The 27,070-nt window shown below is 42.2% G+C and overlaps 1 protein-coding gene across 9 annotated transcripts in view; it reads right to left on the bottom strand.

The window, feature by feature from the left end:
• ppfia1 (PTPRF interacting protein alpha 1) overlaps positions 1 to 27,070 on the bottom strand; it is a 351,102-nt gene that overhangs the window by 130,678 nt on the left and 193,354 nt on the right. For all 9 annotated transcript variants that reach the window (XM_060924068.1, XM_060924063.1, XM_060924067.1 and 6 more), the window contains exons 6-8: positions 21,842 to 21,943; positions 19,499 to 19,720; positions 15,518 to 15,664 (exon numbers count right to left, since the gene is read on the bottom strand). In XM_060924068.1, the coding sequence (XP_060780051.1) occupies positions 15,518 to 15,664; positions 19,499 to 19,720; positions 21,842 to 21,943 (471 nt within the window). The remainder of the gene's footprint in view (positions 1 to 15,517; positions 15,665 to 19,498; positions 19,721 to 21,841; positions 21,944 to 27,070) is intronic.

Here is a 27,070-nt window from a genome sequence, read left to right as displayed (position 1 = left end):
TTAGAGCAGCAAATGAGGATTAAATCTGGAATGGGATGCTCGCCATGCACATATGGGAGTCATGTGTGCTCAAACTTTTGTCCATACAATGTACTGGGGAAACAAATAAAATAATCTAAAGTACCCAGAGTGAAAAGCATCGACTTTTTTCCACAGTGTTATAAGTACGGAGTGATTTCTCAACGTTTCTCCCCCCCCGGTCACTCAAGCTGGTAGGACGGAAAAACGGCAGCATTTCACTGTGCTACTTTTCAGACCTCCGAACTGTATTTTATATATATATATATTTTTTTTAAAGTAGAACTCCTGAATCACTTTTCACCCAGTAGAAGTAATGTAGCACATCAGTACAGGTTCATACACATGCGCTTTGTAAAACTTTTTTTTTAACTGACCTTTAAATGAGAACTGAAGGCAAATTTATCAAAATTCTATTTCTCATTTTATTAAACATAGGAACGCATTTTTGAACGCTATTTTGTCACTGCTATAGCAAGTTATGAGTGTTTGAAACATGCTATGGAATATATCAGTGCATATATAATGGCGTATTCACACCTACGTTGTCTGGTCCGGACCAAACGAACCAAACTTCCCTTGGTCCGGACCTTTTGGGTTGGTCTGAATACAAACCACCGAACTCTGGTCCGGACCAAAGGAACCCTGGTGCGGATCTTTTGGATGTGTGAAAGCAGACCGGAACTAATCCGACAGTTTTGCTTTTTTGTACCTCGGGAGCTTCCGTCGTTTGTCGAGCGTTATGGGAAACAGAGTCTTGACACTCCACCGCAAAGTGCAAACACTGTTTCGGTTGTCAAGGGTCGTTCGGTCACCAGTGGTAGGCGAGTACAAAAAATGAGTAGGGGCCAAACGTGGGCCGAGGAAGAAACGCGCACCCTTGTGGATCTATGGGCAGATGTCCACATATCTGAGCTTTTGGAGAGAACACACAAAAATGCCGACGTGTTTGCTGTATTCAGTGAGAAAATGAAGGAGAAGGGGTTCACGCGCTCCCCAGAACAATGTCGGCTAAAAGTGAAGAAACTCCGTCAGACCTGCATTAAAATCAGGGACATTCTTTCAAAAAGTGGCGGTACTAGCGACGCAAAAAAGAAATTCATCTATTGCGTGAAGAGCCAGAACTGTCACAACATGATGTGCGCTCATCAGCGCTATCCTCCGTAGCCGCCTTGCCCTTTGTCGTCGTCGCTGATAAATTACTTGTACAACAGCATAGTAATCGCACAATTGTGAAAACAGTAAAAACTGGAAAAAAAACATATAGCTTTGATGACATTAAAAAGAATAACAGCACGGAAAGCCTCCATGACTACTTTTGAACTTAACGCTTTGTGCGCGTGTCGTCTCTGACCAATAGCTGAACGACCTCAGGGCGCGTGGCTTTGTTGACCGATTTTGGTCCGCTTACTAAAATGTACAGTGTGAAAGCGAACCGCACCAAAATGAAAAAAAAAAACAAACATTTGGTTCGGACCAAAGCAAGTGAACTATCGAACTATCCTGGTCTGAATACACCCTAAATCAGTGACCGACATCTGCCAAAGTTCCCTGTGTCTGAAATCGCTCACTCGTTCACTACTCCCTGCATAGGGAATTAATATATAGTGAGCTCATTGGTAAAATGGAGAGGAGAAAAAAAAACCCGCATTCGGACACTACTCCGTCGCGCTGGTATTTACGTCATTACTGTCACACAATTAAAACGTACCAGATCAGTCAGTCGGCCGGTGGGTTTTCAAAATAATAAACACATGCATGTATTTTTGTGATAAATCCATATTACACTGAGCGCATTTCCCACATTAATCAATACGAAGTTCCTGCATCTTTCAGGTTTTTTTTTTTTTAATCAAGGCTGAAAACTTTCTTCTTCGCCGCTGCCTTTTATTAAATCAAATTTGAGACTTAATTTCATTTCTTTCAATGCGACCGCAATGCATGATGGGAAATATTGCTTTGGTTAGTGACCATCGTTGTACACTACTTTTCGTGATGCATTGTGGGATACTCCGAGTGCACTATATAGGGTGTAAATAATCCTCGCTAAGGTTTCGGACAGCACTACAAAACGGCGTCCTTACTATATAGTGAGTACGGAGCGATTTTGGACACGGGTTGTCAAAAGACGCACACGCCCTCTTTCGAATGCTGAAGTAATCAAGCCAGAAGTTTTTGTTTTGTTAGCAATCAGGAAAGTCTGAAAAAAGTAGGCAGTAATCGACATTTAAACTCGTTTTGGTGCATTTCGTTTGGAAAACAGTTTTCAAAATGGCGGCGCTGACACTTCACGTTTCGAAGTCTCGCACAAGTCTCGTGAAGATCGCACGGGTAAGCAACGTCTGCCGTGGACCAAACGAACTCAATTCAACACGGCTAAAAACCGAATAGGCTGATAAGTATAATATTTAATTGCAATTAGTTGCCAATACGAGTCGCGATATAAGGTTACTAAAACCGAAAACGTAATTGAATAACGTTAATTAAGAAAGAAAGCAAGTTTAAAAATGACTTCAGTTCCGCTTTAAAGTGAATGTAATGCCTCTAAACCCGAATTTTTTCCTTGTACAAAGCAATAATCAGTATGTTGACTGACCATGTGTTTTTGAACTACAGCTGATCCAGAAGGCTATCAATAATATTGATGGAAAATCAATAAAATCAGCCGATTTTCATGGAATCTGCCGAGACCGAATTGCAAGATCCCGAAGGGGTGCGTGACGCGTCACGTGTAACAATCCAGGTATCAATTTTGTTCCCGTGTGCAGCAGTGGTTAGACCAGTCTCGATATGGAATCGCATTTTGGAGAGAATTTTAATACTGATTGGGATTCCTATACGTCGGATGAAGGTGCAGATGATTATCAAGGATATTCCGGAGTAAATGGTTCTCTTTTCCAGCCCCCAAGACGAGAAACGGGTGCCAGTTCATGACAGTCCCACTCACCGCCGATAGCGCACCACCAGCCAGAGAGAATTGGAAACACAGATTGGTTTGCGGATTTTTATTCTAATCTTGCCGCTGCGAAATATAGGGAACATATTTACCTCAATAAATGCAGGAATATAATCTTTAAACCGTACGCTTAGTCAGTGTAATTAGTGAAAGAAAATGTGACACCTCACTGAATCCAGGGACGCATGTCAGCCGAAACGATTCCGAGATAATCGCAAAAGAAGCATTTTTTTTCTCGAAATTTGTGATTTTCGTTTTTTTCCATCATGTGCAAGTTGAGATCTTGAAGAATGCAATCAGTATTTCAGATAATAGATTGTTTTGTTGGAAAAGCATACATTTTTTGTTGCAAATTGTCTCGTTTTTGTCAGGACTGTAGCCTGCTGGGGGGTGTGGGTAAATTACCATATGGGCCGTTCACATGATTTAAGTCTTTTTTTTTTTTTTCGCGAATCAGCTGTATGATACGAGCTGAGCTCGTGGCTACTTAAGCTGCATACAGGCATGTAATTTCACTATGGAATGAGTTACTAAACAGAGCACAGAGGAGCTGAAACACCACGAAGCAAACAGACACTCGATATTTACATCGGAGATAACCATTTCTAGCAAAAAAAACCCAACCAAAAGGAAGCTAGGATTACATTCCATCTCTTTCTGATGGGGTAAGTTTATTAATCTAAGGCTGTGTGGTTATTTTTGCATGTAACGGAGAGTGTTGTGGTTTGGTTAAGCCTAGGTCACAACCGGACATACGATTTTTTGGCCGTGTGATTTTTGGCGTTTCCCAAATCGCTGCGGGTTTTTTTTTGTTCGTGGAGAAAGACGCGCGTTGGCCGTAAGTTTGTCTTGCAACCTGAAAAAAACGTAAGCGCCCGTGGAGTTTGTTTGACATGACAAAGAACCTCTGCGGCCGGTCTGCGGCTTGAAAATCAGCACATCACACGCGCGCTCTCGTGCGTTTCACATGCACCCTCCGTGCGTTTCTTGCGTTTTTTGCATGTAGACCGGCCGTAGGAGCACGGTACGGCCGGTTGTGACCGAGGCTTTACATGAAACTAGCGTTGTGTTAGTTGTGTCATCATCGTGCTATCTTTCTTATGGTGTGAGTAATTTTTCAACCACAAAATGTTAAAGTATACTTTAGGACTTATTTTTGTACTTCATAATTGTGTTGGGCATACTTTGCATGGAAGGAAAATTGACGTGGTGATCTTTGTTTACATGAAAGTAGTATCGTGCTAGCTCGTAGGGGGTAGAGCTTTCCTTAATATCATGCAAATGAGCACCATTATGTGCCCGCCCTACACCCAGAGTAGCTGAGATGGAAAACTTTGAGGGCGATTTTCTCCCTTTTCTGTTTTAAGAAGTATACACTTTCAAAAGGCCACACATTCTTCAAATACTGTCAGATCTCCACATGGAAGGCATCATTGGAAAGCTTAGAAACTGTACTTTCTGAATCTGTCAATAACTCAAAATGCCCCCGGGCCGACATGTGTCCCTGGATTCTGGATTTGGGCACAAATATGAAGTGGGTGATAATAGGGGAATCAACAAACTGTCCAAATGTCGTTTATTAAAAATCAACGGGTTTCTTTTTTGCTCCAGTAATCCCCATGTGGTCGTTCTGGTGGTGGTGAACACTTGATGAATCAGATTTATTATTAGTAGGCGAAATGAAATCTGCCTGCTCCGTTTGCACAAACCTCATCCATTGTCGCTTTAGTGTCATTTCTCAGAAACGTGTGACGTGAATGTCCTGTTGTATATGAATTTGAACATCCAAACAACGCAGCGCTCTCTCTCATCATTATTTTTTTTATAAGATTCCAACAACAATATCCAATTTCAGCGAGTAAAAAAGCACGGAGTCAGATGAACCAAAACGGCCCAGATAACCAGGGTTCCACGCGTGACGTCATGCGAGATTAGCCCTGAAGCAAGGCTGCTTCCCCCCCCCCCGGGATCCGGAAGCCGCGATTTATTGATAGTTTTGTGCTTGATAATAAAATAACAAATAATTTATATTATTTTCCCCCCTGCTACATTAATTAATTAATTTTGGTCGTTACTAATAAATGTTCATTTTAAAAGCATTACACGTTAAACACGAGTGATGTACGGTAAGAAAAGCTTTCAGATTTGAACGGGACATTCGGTGGATGTAGCTGCGATTTAAGGAAATAATCTACAGCCGAATAGCACTTAGAGTTTTAAACTGATTTTTAATTCTGAGACCCGGCTTCAGTTTTAAGCGAAAGATCCTGAAATATTAAGAATGGGCGGAAGGACAGGGCAGATTTTGATGGTGTGTTCAGTCTTTTGGAACCGTCTGCGTACAGAGGACTTGCTTGCTGTGTTCCTTTTACTGGGAATAATGAATTTAAAGAAAAGCGTTCTGTTGCTGCCCAAGTGCTGGGGGCTCTTCTGCAAAAAGAAAGACAAGAGACAGAGGAAGAGAGAGATTCTACTTGCTGGTTGCCATGGTTTCCATGGTAGTGTCAAACGGCCATCTGCACGAGTCTTTTTTTTTTTTTAATGAGAAGATCAATGTTTATTTAACAGTCCATAAACCAGTTTGGATCCCCATTCTCAAGAAAATTAAAACTCCATATCAATACCCGTAGTTTTTGAACAGCATGTCCAATGAGCTCATATAGGCACGATGGTCAACTGTACACCTGCTTTTGGCCGTACAGCATGTGTGGAACTTACAGGCCACTCTGCAGAAACTAGTACCAGTACTCACTCTTACCCCTTTTCCACCAAATCAGTTCCAGGGCTGGTTCGGGGCCAGTGCTGGTGCTGGTTCACAACTCGTTCAACTTGCGAGCCAGCTGAGAACCAGTTTGCTTTTCCATAGCTCGCGGTGCTAAGGGAAGCCACGTCATTACGTCGCTATGTTTGCATAAACCTTGGCGTGAATATCAAAGCAAAAACAACACGGAAGAAGCAGCAGCAGCAACAACAATAATAATGGATGACTTCGCGTTTGTACAGCTGCTGCTTCTCGGCGCTTAAAAATGGCGATCTTTCGCGGTCTTGTTATTGTTGTCGGTCTTAACAACTCCGCCCCCCCACTGACATAAGCGGTTCTTTCCTCTGGCCCAGCAGAGAGTTGGTGCTAGCCTGGAACCGGTTTTTCTGGCCCCAGAGCCAGTTCTTTGTCAGTGGAAACAGAAAACCCGGTTCCAAACTAAGCACTGGCCCCGAACCAGCCCTGGAACTGCTTTGGTGGAAAAGGGGCATTTGTGATTCAAGGGGCATTTGTGCTTTCACACCCACTAGAGTTTGAAGACACATTTATATACAGTACAATACAGCACAGTGAAATAATTTTCTTCAGATATATCACAGTTTGTCAGGAAGCTGGGGTCTGAGCCAGGCTTGTAGTACTCGAGTCCGACTCGTGCCCTAATTTTAAGGACTCGCGACTTGACTCGAACTTGGACTCGTGCATTAACTGCATTCGGACTCGTAAACTGGAGACGAGGACTCGGATTTTTTCTTTGGTTTTTTTTTGGTAACATGCCATAATAATTTGGCATAAGATATTTATACCTACATTAATTTTTGTACCAGTTTCATGCAAGCGTCACACACCTGCGCGCCTTGGCGCGTGCATCAGATAGACTCTTGCTCTCGCACGCTTACACAGGATTAAGGTGCAATCGGCGAGCCTATATAAAAACTATGAAAAAAACACTTACTTTGCGAAGTATTGAGCTGTGTTGCTGACACATTACCGAGCGTTATTTTCTTGTTTGGTTTCCTGATCCCTGATTTCCTGTTTCTCATCTTTGATTCTGCCAAGTCTACGATAGCCTGTTTGTGCCTTGCTCGACCTGTTGCCTGCTTTACCTGCCGTTCTGGATTGGTTAGTCTTCACTTGTATTAATAAACACACCTTGTGCACTTGCAGCCATCTCCCAACCATCTCGGACAGAATACTTCGCGCTCCCTGATAAAGAGAACGTACATTCACCTGTTCATACGTCATGTTCAGGGACAGACTAATGTTAATGGCGCTAAAACAGCCACCATCGAATGGTACGGTTGGAGTTTTGCTCTCGGATTCGACTCGAATTATTTATTTTTTAAATGACTTGGACTTGAACACTGGGGACTCGAGGTTTGGGGACTCGACTACAACACTGGTCAAAGCACAGGGTCAGCTATTTTACAGCATCCCTGGAGCAGACAGGGTTAAGGGCCTTGCTCAAGAACCCAACAGTGGAAGTTTGGCAGTGAACCCCTGACCTCCTCATCACTCGGAGTCGAAACCATTGAGCCACCACTGCCCCAAAGCGAAGGGGGTTGGGAAGGACAAAATGGGGTCGGTTGCCAGGCATGGGTGCTTGGTAAGCCGTGGTTCTGGCCTACCTCGGCAGGACGGACCACTCTGCGCTTGCTTAAATCAAGCACCAGGAGTCTGAATCAGAATTCTGGATACTTTTTGGCTCCTCTACTACTTGTTTTGGTTTCACACTGCAAATAATCAGGCGAACCAACAAACCCAACCAAACTTTTGGCTGATGGGCGTGTACAGCTGAAAACATACTCATGGACAACATGACTCATGGAGCCGGAGGGAAAAATAAATAGACAACATGAATCATGACGTTCAACCATTTTGTCGGGAGGATCCCAGTGTTTTTCTTCTCCATTTGCACGTCATTCCAAAACTCTAGAACACATGGCATTTTATTCAGTGTTACAGCTCTGTCCAGTGGTTCAGTTTATACCTTCTGCATCTGCTTAGATTAAAAAACAAAACAAAACCCCTGCAGGATGTTTGGTTCAGGTACTGGGCTTTCAGACTGAACTTGACCGCTCTCGAGTTCAATCAAAACTGGCGCAACAGACGCTCTGAGACCAGTTGTGTTGGTCCACACCTGACTGCGTTAAGGGTTGTTTTACAATCAGGGTACGCAAGCTAAAAATCACATTTAACACTTATTATCTTCAATATCAAAAGGCTTGACTAAATAAACTTGGTTGTTTATTGTAGCCCTGTGATAGCTCTTTTTACCATGCAAAAAAAAAAAAAATTGGTGATAACGTTATTTTTGGTGAATGTATGGCAATATAGGTCATATTTCATTTGTTTTCTCTCCGTGCTTCCACGGAAGGCGGTCGCATTTTCTGCTCTCCCTCTCCCTCCTTTTTTCCCCTGCTTGTGCTTCTGTGTCTTGTCTTGTCTGCTGTACTTTTTGAAGAGACACTTCCTGCATTACTTTCTAAACTAAAAAAAAAAGCATGGAATTGATAAACTGGTCTCCTAACGAAATTGACACAGTTTTCTCGACGAGAAGTTTGGGTTCGGGGGAACCCGTTTGTCCTGCCGGAATGTTTGCGGCTGGTTACACGATGGACGCGTGGGAGCGGTGGCGGGTCGTGTGCCTGTCGATTCTTTCTGTGGAGGACATTGAAGATATCTACCTATTCGGAACCATGATTACAGGACTTTTGCTGATTGGATTAGGCATTGCCCTGGTATATCGAGGAAATCAGACAACGGTGACAGCTGTTCAAAGCCCCACAAAGCTGCCCGATATGATTGGAGTGGTGGGCAAAGCTGTTGGCGCTTGGACTGTGGACATTCAGAACTTTAACCACAAAATGGCTGTTATCTCGGAGCAGCTTTCAGCTTTGCAAGGAATACGTTTTTCGGAGATCAATTTGAATAGAATGGACGGAATGGACAGATATGGACGAGCGGTGTGGACGTGCAAAGACTGCGTCTGGAAAGACCAAACAATTCGTATCTTATCGACATTCGGCGCCCTGAGACAGCACCGGCCTTGGTTCAGGCCGTTGCTGAGGAAACATTTCCCCCTGACGGTCACTGCCGGGAGACACACTCATTCCTCTCTAACTCTCCGCGGTCACCATTTTTACCCCCAGTGTGACAAGCGGGTGCGTGACCAGCGCCTTCATGGCTGCAGGAGCGGACGGCTGCTCGCTTGCACTGGATTACCTCCTCCCCTCCCCCCTTACCCCTAGATTCCCCCCCCTCAAGTCCCGTGTTTAAAGTGTACTTGTGGTGTTGTGTGCTTATGCAAATGTTTTTTAAATGTTCCCACACTGTACTCCTGACAGGAGCATGGGGGGGGGGGGGGGGGGGGGGGGGGGGTTTCTTTTTTTCCTCATGTCTCCTCATGTTTTTTTATTTTTATCCCTCGTCTTCCTGTCCTGTCTACCCTATGCCAACTGTATGTTGTATATGTACGGACAGGTTGACGGCTAATTTCGCTGGTACATGTGACTAGTGACAATAAAGGGCATCATCATATTTAGCAAAATTACTCGTGTCATTTAGAAAAAGTGCTGTTTTGACCACAGGTAGCTCCAAAAGGGATGCACTTAAATCATTCTTTATACCATAAAACACATATTTGGTTCCATATCATTGGAAACATAGTTAAGTTTTAATGTTGAATGCCAGTAAGTTTTCAGACTATTTTGATCAAATTAGTATGTAATTGTGTCCAAAAAAAAAAAGTCCTCTCCGAGACAGCTAATTTTTCAATATAAAATAACATATCTAAAATGATTATTTTCATCCTAAAAATGTGGTCAAGATATTGGGACAAAAATATTAGAGACAACTAACACACAGCTTACAGCCTTATATTTAAAAGCACTATGGAAGTAGTGGATTCTGAATTGTCAAAAAAAAAAGTCCTCTCCGAGAATCACTTCATTTGTTTCTCCCATCTTATAGCAGATTACACAAAACTACCATACACACACACGTCAAAAAATGACCTGAAATCTGTTCTTTAACTTGTCCTTCACTTAAAAACTGGTACAAGAACCAGTTTGAATCAATTTGAATTTTGGACCCCTGTCACACAAACTTTGTACCCTGATTGTAAAACAACCCTTAACAGCCTGGAACCTAACTTCAATGCCATGTCTACCATTTCAAACTTTCTCTTGCAGCATAATTTGGAAGGAATCTCGAACAGGACACCATTTTTCCCCATCTGTGTCGCATTATCCACGAGCTCCACTGTCCCTGATGAACGCCACATTGCTTGTGAAACGAAACGTCACTGTATTCACTTCACTGATGCCCGCTCTGCCTCGTGTTGCTGAGAAACACGACCTCTCGCTGAGAATTATTAAGTTCGTGCAGGATGACACCACAAATACAGAAGCAGGAAAAGCTGCTTTGCATAAAGCTAAGAATAGACGGCAGAAATAAACGTGTACACGGAAAGGGACGGAGTCCTATATAATTATGTACACTGGGAATGTGTTCCTTGCTTAAAAGCAGTAAAACACAGTGACGGAACTGCAAACAAAAAACAGCTCCTGGCTCTTCTTTATCCATCAGCTTCACAGTATATCCGATCAATAAATCTGCACTGCAGCTGGCTCGTCTGCATCAGCACAACAAAATACGTGGAATGCTCTGCTGTCCAGAAGTAAAGATCTGCTCTGTCCCATACACTACCGTTCAAAAGTTTGGGGTCACCCAGACAATTTTATGTTTTCCATGAAAAGTCACACTTTTATTTACCACCATAAGTTGTAAAATGAATAGAAAATATAGTCAAGACATTTTTCTGGCCATTTTGAGCATTTAATCGACCCCACAAACGTGATGCTCCAGAAACTCAATCTGCTCAAAGGAAGGTCAGTTTTATAGCTTCTCTAAAGAGCTCAACTGTTTTCAGCTGTGCTAACATGATTGTACAAGGGTTTTCTAATCCTCCATTAGCCTTCTGAGGCAATGAGCAAACACATTGTACCATTAGAACACTGGAGTGAGAGTTGCTGGAAATGGGCCTCTATACACCTATGGAGATATTGCACCAAAACCCAGACATTTGCAGCTAGAATAGTCATTTACCACATTAGCAATGTATAGAGTGGATTTCTGATTAGTTTAAAGTGATCTTCATTGAAAAGAACAGTGCTTTTCTTTCAAAAATAAGGACATTTCAAAGTGACCCCAAACTTTTGAACGGTAGTGTACACTGATTAAAGGAACAGTCCACCATACTTCCATAATGAAATATGCTCTTATCTGAATTGAGACGAGCTGCTCCGTACCTCTCCGAGCTTTGCGCGACCTCCCAGTCAGTCAGACGCAGTCAGACGCGCTGTCACTCCTGTTAGCAATGTAGCTAGGCTCAGCATGGCCAATGGTATTTTTGGGGGCTGTAGTTAGATGCGACCAAACTCTTCCGCGTTTTTCCTGTTTACATAGGTTTATATGACCAGTGATATAAAACAAGTTCAGTTACACAAATTGAAACGTGGCGATTTTCTATGCTATGGAAAGTCTGCACTATAATGACAGGCGTACTAACACCTTCTGCGCGCTTCGGCAGCGAATTGATACGGAGCTCAGATATCAATGCGCTGCCGAAGCGCGCAGAAGGTGTTAGTACGCCTGTCATTATAGTGCGGACTTTCCATAGCATAGAAAATTGCTACGTTTCAATTTGTGTAACTGAACTTGTTTTATATCACTGATCATATAAACCTATGTAAACAGGAAAAACGCGGAAGAGTTTGGTCGCATCTAACTACAGCCCCAAAAAATACCATTGGCCATGCTGAGCCTAGCTACATTGCTAACAGGAGTGACAGCGCGTCTGACTGACTGGGAGGTCGCGCAAAGCTCGGAGAGGTACGGAGCAGCTCGTCTCAATTCAGATAAGAGCATATTTCATTATGGAAGTACGGTGGACTGTTCCTTTAACTTTTACTAAAACAGGGCAGTGTGAAGAAACTTTATATAGCCTAGAATCCAAACGCTCAAGTCGGTCAGTATTCACATGATACTCTGACATTCCTGATAAACAAGGGGTTTGTGTGGATTACCCATAACGCACTGCTGTCATTTTTAACACCGAGTATACTTATGGGGCTTTTCCACTACCAACGCGGCTGAGTCGGGCTGAGCCGTGCGGTGCTGAGTCGAGCTGAGCGGGGCTGTTGGAGCTGCATTTCGACTACAACTGCGCTGAACCGTGCTGGCTGGAAGTGGGTGGACACATTGGGTGGAGTTAGCAAAAGTGGGTGGACATCACGTGATGTCGTTAGGCGGCGCAAACAGTGACATCAGTGACCTTTTAAGCGGTAGTTTCACGACCCGGATAGTAAACAATAAACATGGAGGACATGGAGTCGTTAGTGTTGCTGGTCTTGGTGCTGTGGCTTGTTGTCACCGACAACGCCAACAGATACTGGCAAGAGCATATAGATGAGGCGAGGCGCATAAGGCTTCAGAAATTCTTCCGGGTTTACAGATCCCAGCGTGCTCGCGGGGCATGTGTGGGCATGTGAGGACACTCCTCCTCACCAATCAGTGCACAGGGGAGTGTCTCCTCACGCCCATAGCCCCACTCGGCTCGGTTGGGCTCACTTCAGCCCTACTCCAAAACCGTGCGAGTTTTGGGTGCTGAGTAGGGCTGAAGTGAGCTTAGTCGTGCTGCTCTGAGGTAGTCGAAACGCGAGCCGTGTTGGGCTGAAGTGAGCTGAAAAAGGGTAGTGGAAAAGGCCCATTAGTGTCCCTGTGCCCACTGACACTTTAGATGAGGGTTCCTTTTGTTTTGTTTTTTTTTGTAAAACCTGACGAGTCCATTATCTCGCAAGTTATTAGGTAGCTGCAAAGTTTTTATATGGCTCTTGAATTCTTGATTCCGATTGGTCAGGAGGAGTTGATGAATTTGCTGTAACCGCAGGCCTGCAAGGCAAAACACAGGCTCTCTTTCGAACATGTTCTCATTTATAGGAACAACTAATACCAAGGCTTGTACAGTATTACAGACTAACAAGAGTGCTCTGAAAGCACAATATCCCTCGCTGGCAACGAGGAACGAAATTGCAATATGCGCATTAGTGACATCGAACAAAGAATCCTGTCAAGTTTCGTGAAATTCCTCCAAAAATTGTGAGAGGAGTTGATTTCAGAAGGTGAGCACCCTTCCTGGGACGGACAGACAGCTGGACATCACCACGACATAATCCCTCTTCGGGCCTTTTGGCCAGCGGGGGATAAAAATTGAAGGAAGTTGATTTCAGAAAGCAAACACATCTTGATGAAATTGGCAAAGTACAACCCCGATTCCAAAAAAAGTTGGGACAAAGTACAAATTGTAAATAAAAACGGAACGCAATAATTTACAAATCTCAAAAACTGATATTGTATTCACAATAGAACATAGACAACATATCAAATGTTAAAAGTGAGACATTTTGAAATTTCACGCCAAATATTGGCTCATTTGAAATTTCATGACAGCAACACATCTCAAAAAAGTTGGGACGGGGCAATAAGAGGCTGGAAAAGTTAAAGGTACAAAAAAGGAACAGCTGGAGGACCAAATTGCAACTCATTAGGTCAATTGACAATAGGTCATTAACATGACTGGGTATAAAAAGAGCATCTTGGAGTGGCAGCGGCTCTCAGAAGTAAAGATGGGAAGAGGATCACCAATCCCCCTAATTCTGCGCCGACAAATAGTGGAGCAATATCAGAAAGGAGTTCGACAGTGTAAAATTGCAAAGAGTTTGAACATATCATCATCTACAGTGCATAACATCATCAAAAGATTCAGAGAATCTGGAAGAATCTCTGTGCGTAAGGGTCAAGGCCGGAAAACCATACTGGGTGCCCGTGATCTTCGGGCCCTTAGACGGCACTGCATCACATACAGGCATGCTTCTGTATTGGAAATCACAAAATGGGCTCAGGAATATTTCCAGAGAACATTATCTGTGAACACAATTCACCGTGCCATCCGCCGTTGCCAGCTAAAACTCTATAGTTCAAAGAAGAAGCCGTATCTAAACATGATCCAGAAGCACAGACGTCTTCTCTGGGCCAAGGCTCATTTAAAATGGACTGTGGCAAAGTGGAAAACTGTTCTGTGGTCAGACGAATCAAAATTTGAAGTTCTTTATGGAAATCAGGGACGCCGTGTCATTCGGACTAAAGAGGAGAAGGACGACCCAAGTTGTTATCAGCACTCAGTTCAGAAGCCTGCATCTCTGATGGTATGGGGTTGCATTAGTGCGTGTGGCATGGGCAGCTTACACATCTGGAAAGACACCATCAATGCTGAAAGGTATATCCAGGTTCTAGAGCAACATATGCTCCCATCCAGACGACGTCTCTTTCAGGGAAGACCTTGCATTTTCCAACATGACAATGCCAAACCACATACTGCATCAATTACAGCATCATGGCTGCGTAGAAGAAGGGTCCGGGTACTGAACTGGCCAGCCTGCAGTCCAGATCTTTCACCCATAGAAAACATTTGGCGCATCATAAAACGGAAGATACGACAAAAAAGACCTAAGACAGTTGAGCAACTAGAATCCTACATTAGACAAGAATGGGTTAACATTCCTATCCCTAAACTTGAGCAACTTGTCTCCTCAGTCCCCAGACGTTTACAGACTGTTGTAAAGAGAAAAGGGGATGTCTCACAGTGGGAAACATGGCCTTGTCCCAACTTTGAGATGTGGTGTTGTCATGAAATTTAAAATCACCTAATTTTTCTCTTTAAATGATACATTTTCTCAGTTTAAACATTTGATATGTCATCTATGTTCTATTCTGAATAAAATATGGAATTTTGAAACTTCCACATCATTGCATTCCATTTTTATTTACAATTTGTACTTTGTCCCAACTTTTTTGGAATCGGGGTTGTACAAGTTTGTTAATAATCAAGGGTCAAAACTCTGGGAAAATGTTCACAAACTAAATTAAAATCGCAATCTGCGTATTACTGTCATATAACAGGGCCTTTTGCCAAGCTTCGAGAAATTCCTCCAAAAATTGAGAGAGGAGTTGATGTCAGAAGGACAACACACCTTTATGAAATTGCTCAAGTACAAGGTTGTTAATCGAGGACTGGAACTCGTAAAACGTGACCGAATTGAACGAAATTACAATATGCGTATTATCGACATAAAGCCTTCTGCCAAGTTTTGTGAAATTCCTCCAAAAGTTGTAAGAGGAGTTGATTTCAGAAGGAAAAAAACGCACTCATGAAATTGTCAAAGTATAATTTTGTTAACCGAGGGCTGTAACTCTGGCAAAATGGCGACTGAATTGAATGAAATTACAATATTCGTATTACTACCAAAGAATCCTGCCAAGTTTCGTGAAATTCCTCCAAAAATTGAGAGAGGAGTTGATTTCAGAAGGCGAGTCCCCTTCCCGGGACGGACGGATGGACATCGCCACGACATAATCCCCCTTCAGGCCTTTCGGCCAGTGGGAGATAACACGTGTCATCACTGAGCTGGTTAAACCTTCAGTAAGAATATGCTGATTTAGAATTTCTGGAAGGAGGCGCTTTGTAGCTCCTCCTGCTGTGAATTAATCACTGGCAAAATTATGGTGTCTAAGAGGAATAAAGCACTGCATTCAGAGCAAAAGAATCCATTTCTGGCTGGTAACGGTACACATTCATTGTTATTCCTAACACATGACCTTGTACTAAGAAGTGGCGTATTAATTCCTGTTTTAACGAACGGCTGGGTGGGGGATAAATAAAAGACCTGGCGGAAGAGCGACTCCTTGTTGGCGAGTTCGTTCTCGAGTTTGTCGTTCAGGTCGTGAACAGACGTTGCTTCTCTCTGAGCTGCCAGGTAGCGTTTCTCTAGTGTCGTTATCCTCTCCTCCATGTCATCCTTCTGAGCAAGAGACTAAAAAGCAGAGAGGGAGAGAGAGATTGCAGCACAGGGTTAATGAATATCATCACAGGGTGAAAACATTAAAGGAGAACTGAAGGCAATTTTGTTTTTCCATTCTCAAAATTCTATTTCTCATTTTAGTAAATATCGGGATGCTATTTTGTCGCTGCTATAGCAAGTTATGAGCGTTTGAAATATGCTATGTCAGGGGTTTTCAAAGTGTGGGGGAGTCAGCCCCCCCCCTCAGAGAGCAAATAAACAGCAGCGCCCTCCTTACAATTTTTGTTGTTGCTATTGACCCATCCCACGTGACGTCACGACAAACGCGGCCGCCATTTTGGACATGAACTACCAGTAGTCTACCACAGCCAACAACAAGGAATGACGGCGAAGCATCGAAAGGAATATAGCCATCAAAGAAAGTTTTTACTTTCAGCAAGACTTTCATCATGCCATTATATTGTTGTGCACCTGGATGTAGTAACCATCAACACACAAGGCAAGGGTTATCATTTTATCGGATCCCGACAGATGCTGACCGACGGAGAAGACAGATAGCGGCCATTAACAGGAAAGATTGGCAGCCCTCGGCATACCAACGCTTGTGTAGTGACCACTTTGTTGGAGGTAAGACGAATAAAGTTAGCCAGAAAAGGCATTACATTGCTGTTAACGTTCTGTGGCGGCGAGTGTGTAACCAAATAGGTTAAAATAACCCATTGTAACCTCTTTGTTCTTCTGTAGTAACTATTAGCTAACGACATTAGCTAGCGTTGTGTTCCTTTGCTGTTGGTAGACTGTAGGACAGATCAGAGGTAATGTCCTACAAATAAGTGTTCAAAACAAGAGGAACACGTTTGTCTCTTAAATCCAGGCCGTTCCCTGTAATCTGTCACAACGGTTGGAGAAAGTAATGGCAAACAGTGAGTGCACAAACCATAGAAGGTAAACTGTACACAGAGCCAGGGCAGTGTGATGGTATGTCTACTTTTAGATTGTGTTAGCTGATCAATGAACACACTCGTCACTCGATGAGTTTCACGTCTTTACGACGGATACTTAAATGTGTGTTAGGTATTATTGTTGCAGTCTAAGCAGTCATTGTAGCAGCTAGATGAGCGAGAACCGAAAGGGTCTGTGCCATAAACCGTTATTTCTGTACGGCGTTGCTAATGTGTCGCTCTCTAAGCCTGCTAACCTCAATTTTTGCAAATACCTCTCCCTCTGCTCGCCCTGTAAATGCCCTACGTCGCTGGATAGTGAAGGTGTTTTCTGCATCTCGCTCCTTTTTCTTTTATGTTTTTCGTTTGTCGTCTTCCTCGCATTCAAACCGATTCGAAACGAAGTCCACTTCGTGTCCAAAATGGCGGTCGCGTTTACGAAGGTCACGTGAGTGGGAAGGGTCAATACTTAATGTTCCATTCGTATTTAAAAAAATGGTTGTTGTACACATTTTTTCTTCTTTTACACATTTTAAACATCTGTGCTTTATGAAAAAACATTAACACATTTTAAACATCTGTGCTTTTTAAAACATTTCTTTTTTTAACACATTTTAAACATCTGTGCTTTTTTTTTTTTTTAAAACATCTTGTTTTACACATTTTAAGCATCTCATAGCATCGTTAGCTAGCACCGCTTGGCAGACAACACACCTTGGCAGTGGAGCATCTTCAGATCCAGTCCATGAAAATCCAAACTTTAAATAATCGTGGTCATACTTCCTTCTTTTTTTGCTTGGCCCAGACTCTGTCTCCTCACTCACTGTAGCTTTAGGTACTAAAAATCGATCCATTTTGTCTCTGGCAAAGGCTAGCTGAAGTTCGCTAAATGTCCGCAATAGTAACTTATTCTGGTTTATTTTTCCTCACGTTGCACCCCCCCCCAAAGAACTCTGGCGCCCCCTAAGGGAGGCGCGCCCCACACTTTGAAAAGCCCTGTGCTATGTCATACATTGGTCCGTATGCCAAAGCGATGGCCGTAAACGAGATTCGTTGAGACCTGTGCGAGACATCGTCGGACGGAAGTAACACGTACAGTGGAAATCAAAGCGACCAACATCTGCCAACGTCGTCAAAAGACGCACGCGCCCCCTTTCGAACGCTGACGTAATCAAGCCGCAAGTTTGTTTCGTTTTGATAGCAATTAGGAAAGTCTAAAAAAAAGTAGGCAGTAATCGTCATTTAAACTCGTTTTTGTGCAATATTTCGTTTGGAAAACAGTTTTCAAAATGGCGGCACTGACACCTGGCTGACGCTTCATGTTTTGAAGTCTCGCACAAGTCTCGTGAAGATAAGCGACGCCTGCCGTGGACCAAATGAACTACATTCAACACGGCTAAAAACCGAATAGGCCGATAAGTATAATATTTAATTGCAATTAGTTGCCAATACGAGTCACGATATAAGGCTACTAAAACCGAAAACGTAATTGAAGAACCCGTTAAGAAATAAAGCAAGTTTAAAAATGACTTCAGTTCTCCTTTAAGCAAATGTTATAGCAAATCTGCTGTTTATTCATTTTCTTGAATGAACCCATCAGATTTTGATTCATGGTGACCAGATTGTGTTAAAAACATTTTAAACCTTACAAGCACTTGCCCTAGTTTTATCCAAACAGCTGTTTGAATCAATTTTGCATTATTTGAGATTATTTTCAAATCTTTCAGCTTATGCATACATGTCAACCTTTGGTCAATCAAACCTGTATAACCAACCTCCAAAATCTGTATTTCCCTTATAAAATCCGTATAAGATGCAAATTAAAATAATTTACCTAAAATTTGAATGATAATTAACAATGATATATCCCAGTTACTTTTTATTCAATATTAATAACGATAAACCTTCAGAATGAATACAAAGCTCCACTGTTTGACAAAAACACAGTGTTATCAGCGTAGTTACGAAGGAAATACTTCGTTGTTTGGAGACAGGTTTCGCCGAGCGGCTATTATGCGCGAGACTTCATATTAGCCACAAAGTCAGGAAAATCTGTTCGTAAAATTACGTTATAATGACCAAATACAATGAAAAGTATTTTTCCAGTCTCGCCTGTGAAAGGTAATCCCATGTGATCTCGTTTGGACGGTAAACCTGTTGGTACAGTTAAACGCAGCACATGAATGAGGCATCTTTATTCTCGGCTACTGTCTAGACGCTATACCAGAGACGGCTGAAGAATCTCCACTTTGCCACATCCAATATGGCGGCGAGGATGACGTATGATTCTACGCAGAAGGCGGCGTCTATGTTTATATGTCTATGACTTCACGGTTGGCGGGATTCTCGCAATGCGGTGTGCGCATGGTCAAAAGTGGAACGAAGTCTCGCTACCACAAGATAACGCGCGATTTCATAAGACTCTTTACTGGCTGGCTGTGGTGTACAGTACGTTTGTAAATGTTACGCGCTCTTTTATCATCGTGGGAATTGATTATAGCTCTAAATAAATATTCAAGTTTTTTTAAAGAATCTGTATAACTTTATTTATACACCCGTATACTACGTTTATTGAATCAAATCCGTATAAAATACGGACATTCCGTATAGGTTGACATGTATGCTTGTGTATTTAAAAAAAAAAACACCCCAGACTGACTAGCAACTCTAATCCAGGTCATTTCAATTCATAATTATAAAAAAAAAAAAAAAAAAAAAAAACATAACTATAAATAATAGTAGTTGGTGATCATCATGATGTCATCTTAAAGACTCCCTGACTACAAACTGTTGGGAAAGGGGGTTGAACAAACCACAACCATTCAAGCTCTTTCGACAAACTTTTATAAGCCTGCTAAACATGTGGATGAAGTGACGGCGACGTGCGTTTGTGGATGAGCGTCACCTCTCGTATGTCCCTTTGGAGGCGAGTGTTCACGTCCTCCGATTTGATGAGGTCTTTGCGGGCTGTGTCCAGATCCTCCTCCAGCTCGTTCACTCTGCTGCTGAGGGTAACGACGCGCTCCTTCATCTGCAGCAGCTCTTTACTCTGTCTGTCCATCACCTCCTGCAGCTCCGACACTTTTCCCACCTCCTCATCAGGACCCAAAGAGCCATCGGAGGACCTCTAGAAACGAGAAACCAATCCGGGTTAGAAATCGCACCTACCAGTTCCCTTAAACAACCATTTAATTCAAACATTTCAAGGTCGTATTTAACTGACAGTGGCGAATTGTGCGTTAGTGGTTGGTGATGGACATGTCAGGCGCGAGAACTCGTACTTCATCATGGACTTGGTGTGAAATGCCCAATATTATTCTATTTGAGAAAAAAATGGATTCAGGAGTGATCGAGTTCAGCTTTAATTCTTGCTGAACAGGAAAGGCGTTTGTTCTGGAATTTGATGGAAAGCTACCAAAGGACAGATTTTTTTTCCTCACTGTTTTAGCAAGCACACAATCATATGCTGGGTAGTGACCAACTGCCGTTATGGTGTATTTCTGTGTGCTTTTATGCACATTGTGCTACAAAGGCAATGGAGTTTTTTGCATGTTTACCTTTTCTATGGATTTCTCTTCCTTTGCTACGGTGTTTTACATGACGTGCCAACATTAGCCAGTTAGTAACCAACAGTGGTGCTTGAAAGTTTGTGAACCCTTTAAAATTTTCTATATTTCTGCATAAATATGACCTAAAACATCATCAGATTTTCACCCAAGTCCTAAAAGTAGATAAAGAGAACCCAGTTAAACAAATGAGGACAAAAATATTAAACTTGGTCATTTATTTATTGAGGAAAATGATCCAATATTACATATCTGCAAGTGGCAAAAGTATGTGAACCTTTGCTTTCAGTATCTGGTGTGACCCCCTTGTGCAGCAATAACTGCAATTAAACGTTTGCGGTAACTGTTGATCAGTCCTGCACACCGGCTTGGAGGAATTTTAGCCCATTCCTCCGTACAGAACAGCTTCAACTCTGGGATGTTGGTGGGTTTCCTCACATGAACTGCTCACTTCAGGTCCTTCCATAACATTTCCATTGGATTAAGGTCAGGACTTTGACTTGGCCATTCCAAAACGTTTACTTTATTCTTCTTTAACCATTCTTTGGTAGAACGACTTGTGTGCTTAGGGTCGTTGTCTTGCTGCATGACCCACCTTCTCTTGAGATTCAGTTCATGGACAGATGTCCTGACATTTTCCTTTAGAATTCGCTGGTATAATTCAGAATTCATTCTTCCATCAATTATGGCAAGCCGACCTGGCCCAGATGCAGCAGAACAGGCCCAAACCATGATACTACCACCACCATGTTTCACAGATGGGATAAGGTTCTTATGCTGGAATGCAGTGTTTTCCTTTCTCCAAACATAACGCTTCTCATTGAAACCAAAAAGTTCTATTTTGGTCTCATCCATCCACAAAACATTTTAGCCTTCTGGCTTGTCCACGTGATCTTTAGCAAACTGCAGACGAGCAGCAATGTTCTTTTTGGAGAGCAGTGGCTTTCTCCTTGCAACCCTGCCATGCACACCATTGTTGTTCAGTGTTCTCCTGATGGTGGACTCATGAACATTAACATTAGCCAATGTGAGAGAGGCCTTCAGTTGCTTAGAAGTTACCCTGGGGTCCTTTGTGACCTCGCCGACTATTACACGCCTTGCTCTTGGAGTGATCTTTGTTGGTTGACCACTCCTGGGGAGGGTAACAATGGTCTTGAATTTCCTCCATTTGTACACAATCTGTCTGACTGTGGATTGGTGGAGTCCAAACTCTAAAGAGATGGTTTTGTAACCTTTTCCAGCCTGATGAGCATCAACAACACTTTTCCTGAGGTCCTCAGAAATCTTTTGTTCGTGCCATGATACACGTCCACAAAACATGTGTTGTGAAGATCAGACTTTGATTGACTGATTTGAAATCAGGGATCCATCAATGGGATGGCAAACACCTGACTAATTTCACCTTCAAATGAACTGCTAATCTTAGAGGTTCACATACTTTTGCCACTCACAGACATGCAATATTGAATTATTTTCCTCAATAAATAAATGACCAAGTATAATATTTTTGTCTCATTTGTTTAACTGGGTTCTCTTTATCTACTTTTAGGACTTGGGTGAAAATCTGATGCTGTTTTAGGTCATATTTATGCAGAAATATAGAAGATTCTAAAAGGTTCACAAACTTTCAAGCACCACTGTACAAATGCTCACACGGAAAGGTTTTTCAGCCTTACTTTTACCTTGCCATTGGTACTGGGTGTGCTTTCAGAGTTGTGGTTGATCTCTGCTGTGCTGTCGATGAGAAATTTCTTCTGATTGCTCTGCTCTCGCAGTAAGGTGTTCTGAAATGGAGAACGCAACACACTTTAACGGTCTCCTTCGTTCAATATCAGCAGCTTTTACCCCAAATCGTCATCGCGTCCAGGTGACTCGGAAAACAACTAAACTCTCAGAATGAAGTGGGACTCTCCAGGGCCTGACCTTCACTCATGACTGCTTTTCCAGCATCAAAATCGCCTCTAGTTGACGGTGCATGTGAGATTTGCTCGCTCTCGTTCACAGGCTAGATGCAGATGTCAGATACAAACACAGCTGGAGGTATTAAGCAGATGCTCGCCAAAAATTTTTTTTTTTTTTACAATTTTTGCACGTAGTGTGCCGAAAATTTTTGACGCATCATTTTTAGTAATATTTTAACCAATTATAAATACATCGAGCAATAAAAATAATAGAAATTACATAATCATGTGTGAGTATAAAGTAGTGCTCTATCTAAAAAGTCAAAAGTTTTGTAAGCCTAATTATGATCACAGCATCTATTTGGGCACACATCTATTTCAATTCAACTTCCAATATAATTTGGTACAAATTAATTTGGGCATAAATGGGATAAAAATAATTTTCACTCAAGTTTAAAAATAAGCTGGTACGAAGCAGATTACACAAAAGTCTCCCATAAAACGTAATAAAAATCCATAGCGTACCTGGCAACCGTAAGGCAGCTGTTGCAGAGGACAAGTCAATGACCTCGACCTTGTTAACAATATCGTCTGATGTCTTCTGACTGTTCGGTCGTGTGATAAACCTCCCCGTTCCCCCGCCTGCAGACTTAATAATGCCATCGATTGTGCGTTTTCCATGAATATATGAACTGCTGTTCTTATGTGATTCACCAGTTGTCTTAGGTCTAGCACGACCCGGCATGACGACCACTTGTCAATCTATACTAGGCTTGGCACGGTTATGGGAAAAAAACCGAACCATATGATACGCCTGTTGCGGTGCAATACGCGTATAAACCGCGGTACCCCTATTTAAGACGTTCGCCAAAAAAAAAAAAGCCGAATGCCCGTATGAAACCACGTGGTTCTCTTTCGCGCGAACAGGGGTGATAGCGTTCCGGCGCCGCGCCGGGAAAAAAAAAAATCTACTTCGCCCATTATCCTGTGTCATTCTGAGATGCGCAGATAGACAGTAAAGGGAATTCCGAATTCCCTTTACTGTCTATCTGCGCATCTCAGAATGACACAGGATAATGGGCGAACTAGATTTTTTTTTTTTTTCCGGCGAGGGGAGGGGAGGTTTGTTTTAAACAGTGCAGTGATTGGTTTTATTGCAATATTTTATATTGGCTGTGTGTGTATTTTGTTATAAATCGTTCTAAGAATACAGTAGCACTTTAAGATTAGATAAGAAATCCAGCCATACGTTTCAAAACACTGCACTTTAATTTCAAGTGAAAAAATACATCCTCACTCTCAGGGATTAGAAGAGTTTTTGATTCGGTTTTTGTATATAGGTGGTTGGTTGGTCGCCACATAAAAGTTTACGTTTTAACACACACATCTGTTCAAAAGTAAGCTTTAAGAACTCATTTTTATTTCTTCCAATTATGAAAATGCTGTATGTGACAAAAGACACCTGGTTCCTCGAGATGCCACAACATGGCAGCAAACACTCCTGACACTTTGTATAAATACTGTAGTAAATAAAAAAGCTGCTGAAATCATCCATGTCTTCCCTCTTGCTGTTTCAAAATACTACCTGGCTTTTCATCAGAGATTGTTCATAAAATGTGCTTATGTCAACTCAAACTCAGTTTGTGCATGATTATTTCATTGTAACTATAATTTTAACCTCTCTTAAATACTGTATCCTAAACTATGTTTACTTAAGGTAAATAGTAGGCTATATGCCCAAATACAGAGTACTTAAGATTTAAAAAAAAAAAAAAAAAAACGCAATACGTACCGAACCGCAGACCTCAAACCGCAATACGTACCGAACCGCGACTTTTGTGAACCGTGCCACCCCTAATCTATACAATCAACAGTATCACAGACCGACAGCCACGTGTTATCATGAATCGGTGAGAATTTCACAACATGAACAAAGGAAGTATATTTTACGACATTCAGACGTCAGAGACACTCGGACGCGGTTTACAGTGATCGCTAGACGCATTTCATGTTCACTTCATGTTATGAAGCGACTGAACAACAAATTGAAATAGGCAGATTCTACCATAACAGAGGCCAGTTAAGTCCCATCTCCTTAAATTGCTGAATTGATTATTCTGATCATTCTATTAAAGGGGAACAGAGGGCAATATATAGAGTAAATATAACAATAAAACACACATTAACGAACCTCATTCAAGACTTACAAAAGTTTTTTGTTCTAAGGTTGGAAAGTTATAGTGTTTTGAAAGTAGCTCGAGCAAACTATTTCCGCAGTTTGAACAGCCCGCCATGATATTAATTTTATCCAATCAGAATGCACGTTCATTTTCTCTGCGCAACACTCATGACGTATGTATGTGCCCGGTTGTGTCGGCTCATTGAGGTTGGGAATAGCACGTGTGAATCGGAAAGTAGGATGAATTGTAAGTGATCGGCTACACAATGCCACAGTGTGTTGCTTTCGGGTGTAATAACAGGACCGATGGAAAGCATGACGATCCTCCAGACGTGTCTTTTCACTCGTTTCCGCTGGAAAAACACCAAGCGAGTTCGAGCTTTCTTCTCTTCTTTCGTCATCACCGGAGTCGAGAGTACCTCTCCTAGGTTCAAACTGGTACCCTTCTAAGCCATAGCCTGCTTGCAGTGTGTCTTGCGGGATCTCTTCGTACGATTCGACAGAGCTGTCGCTTTCACTTGATGCGCCCGACGCCATGATTACACGCTTCTCTCCTAGTGCAGTGGGTAGGGCTGACGTCACGGTCTTTTAAAAATGGCGACTCTTGTGCCGTTTAGCGTACCGACTATTATATTTACAATTACCAAGATATTTCGTTGTTTTCTAGTATATAAATTTGATAGAATACGTTACTTTGTCACATCAGCAACTGTATATATTATATTTGGTACCCCTTTAAGTTTTTCTAGTAGCATTTGGGGTCTTGGACATTTCACAGTAAATTTTAGGACAGTCGTCCTGGTAACTAATTAATAAAAGCCTGACATGACAGACATGCTAAATGACAATAGAAACACATCGGTTTCTATCATCAAAATCTGACAGACAAACTAACGTCTACCATCATATTCTGACAGACGCTCTAGATGACAATAGCAACAAAACTGTTTCGTACATTATAAATCTGACAAATTTAGTAATAATATTAAATACCTCATCACTAGAACCAAATAATAAAATAAAATATTGAAATAAAGATAAAATTTATTTTCAAAATTGAAATATCAACAATAATTGTCAGAACAGTGACGATAGACACGACTGGGTCACTTTCGCGGGGAAATAACACATTGAAATGGCCTGTCGGCTGAAAGGGTCGCAAGTGGCTCTGATTTATCTCAACTTACGATAGTTTTCCTCCAGAAAAATTTAAACATGAATGCACAAATATATTCTCAAATGTTTCTATCGTCAAAAATTTCTATCGTCAGGATAGCTGACAGAAAATCTTACTAAAAATCTTTATTTGATGAAATCTAGCTGTCAGAACTCCAAGTAAATGTCTGCTGTCACAAAAATCATGTGCAGTAGAATTTCCTCTTTGCGTCAGTCAACATGTGCGTGGCGAGGGCTTGAATTTTGCTATCGTCAGGTGCATTAGACTGACAGACTGACGATAGCATTTTTTAAAAATAACCGTGGGCTTCTCTCGTGAACGAAATCGTTTTTTCGCTGTTAATCTATTTCAACTCTATCTGTTGACACCCAAACATGATAAAGCCTGCTTCCACACGATAACTACCAAAGATCCATAATGGCCGAGTCTATCGTCAGGTCATCTGACAGAAATTCACTGACGATAGCAACAGGGATAATGAAAGGGATTTTTAAAATGGGAGTTATGTCTGTCAGATATGTCAAAGAAATAGAACTTTATTCTTTAAAAATCTTTTATTGATATACTCAGTGTATTTTTAAATGACGTGCTGTTTTGGAAGACCAAATACCATATTTTCAATCTTGAAAATATTACCTCACTGAAAAAAGGACAAGAAAAATTTCTTATTTTGTGGGCAAGTGGTTAATGGATCCAGTTACGGTAGAATCTGCCAATACACAGTGGTCCCCCTCTTGAGAGGCCACCCCTCCTTTACGGCCACAATTCCACTGTATTAACTCATTCTCCATTGAGATTACCCCTCACCAACGGCCACCTCTCGAACGCGGCCAGCAACCCAAGCTGAATGGCAAAATCCCCTCGCCAGCGGACATGTTTGTGAGCGATAATATGCTAAAATCACGTGTGATGCCGCGGTATTTGGAAAAAAGTTGATCTCGCGGGTTTTTTTTTTCCTACCCAGATTCCCGTGATGCTTTGCGATCTCGCCGCTATAAACATGGCTGCCAGCGCAAATTTTATCAGTCTTGAAGTAAATTCACTGGCAAACAACAACTCCTATTGAACAAACAACAACAGCGATGTCAAACTCCAGAAAGAGGAAAGTTCTGACCTTGGAAGAGAAAGCTAACGTGATTCAGGTTTATTGGACTATGCATTGCAATCAAACAACCCAGAGTTATTGGACTTAATGAACAAGGCGCAGGATTTCTCATCTCATCTCATTATCTCTAGCCGCTTTATCCTGTTCTACAGGGTCGCAGGCAAGCTGGAGCCTATCCCAGCTGACTACGGGCGAAAGGCGGGGTACACCCTGGACAAGTCGCCAGGTCATCACAGGGCTGACACATAGACACAGACAACCATTCACACTCACATTCACACCTACGCTCAATTTAGAGTCACCAGTTAACCTAACCTGCATGTCTTTGGACTGTGGGGGAAACCGGAGCACCCGGAGGAAACCCACGCGGACACGGGGAGAACATGCAAACTCCGCACAGAAAGGCCCTCGCCGGCCACGGGGCTCGAACCCGGACCTTCTTGCTGTGAGGCGACAGCACTAACCACTACACCTCCGTGCCGCCCGGTGCAGGATGTTTTAAAAAAAAAATGACAAACATAAAGCTGTTCAAAGTAAACAAAGTTGGAC

This window comes from Neoarius graeffei, chromosome 6 (genome assembly GCF_027579695.1).
Source record: "Neoarius graeffei isolate fNeoGra1 chromosome 6, fNeoGra1.pri, whole genome shotgun sequence".
Classification (NCBI taxonomy): domain Eukaryota; kingdom Metazoa; phylum Chordata; class Actinopteri; order Siluriformes; family Ariidae; genus Neoarius; species Neoarius graeffei.
This window is presented reverse-complemented; position numbering and strand designations above follow the sequence as displayed.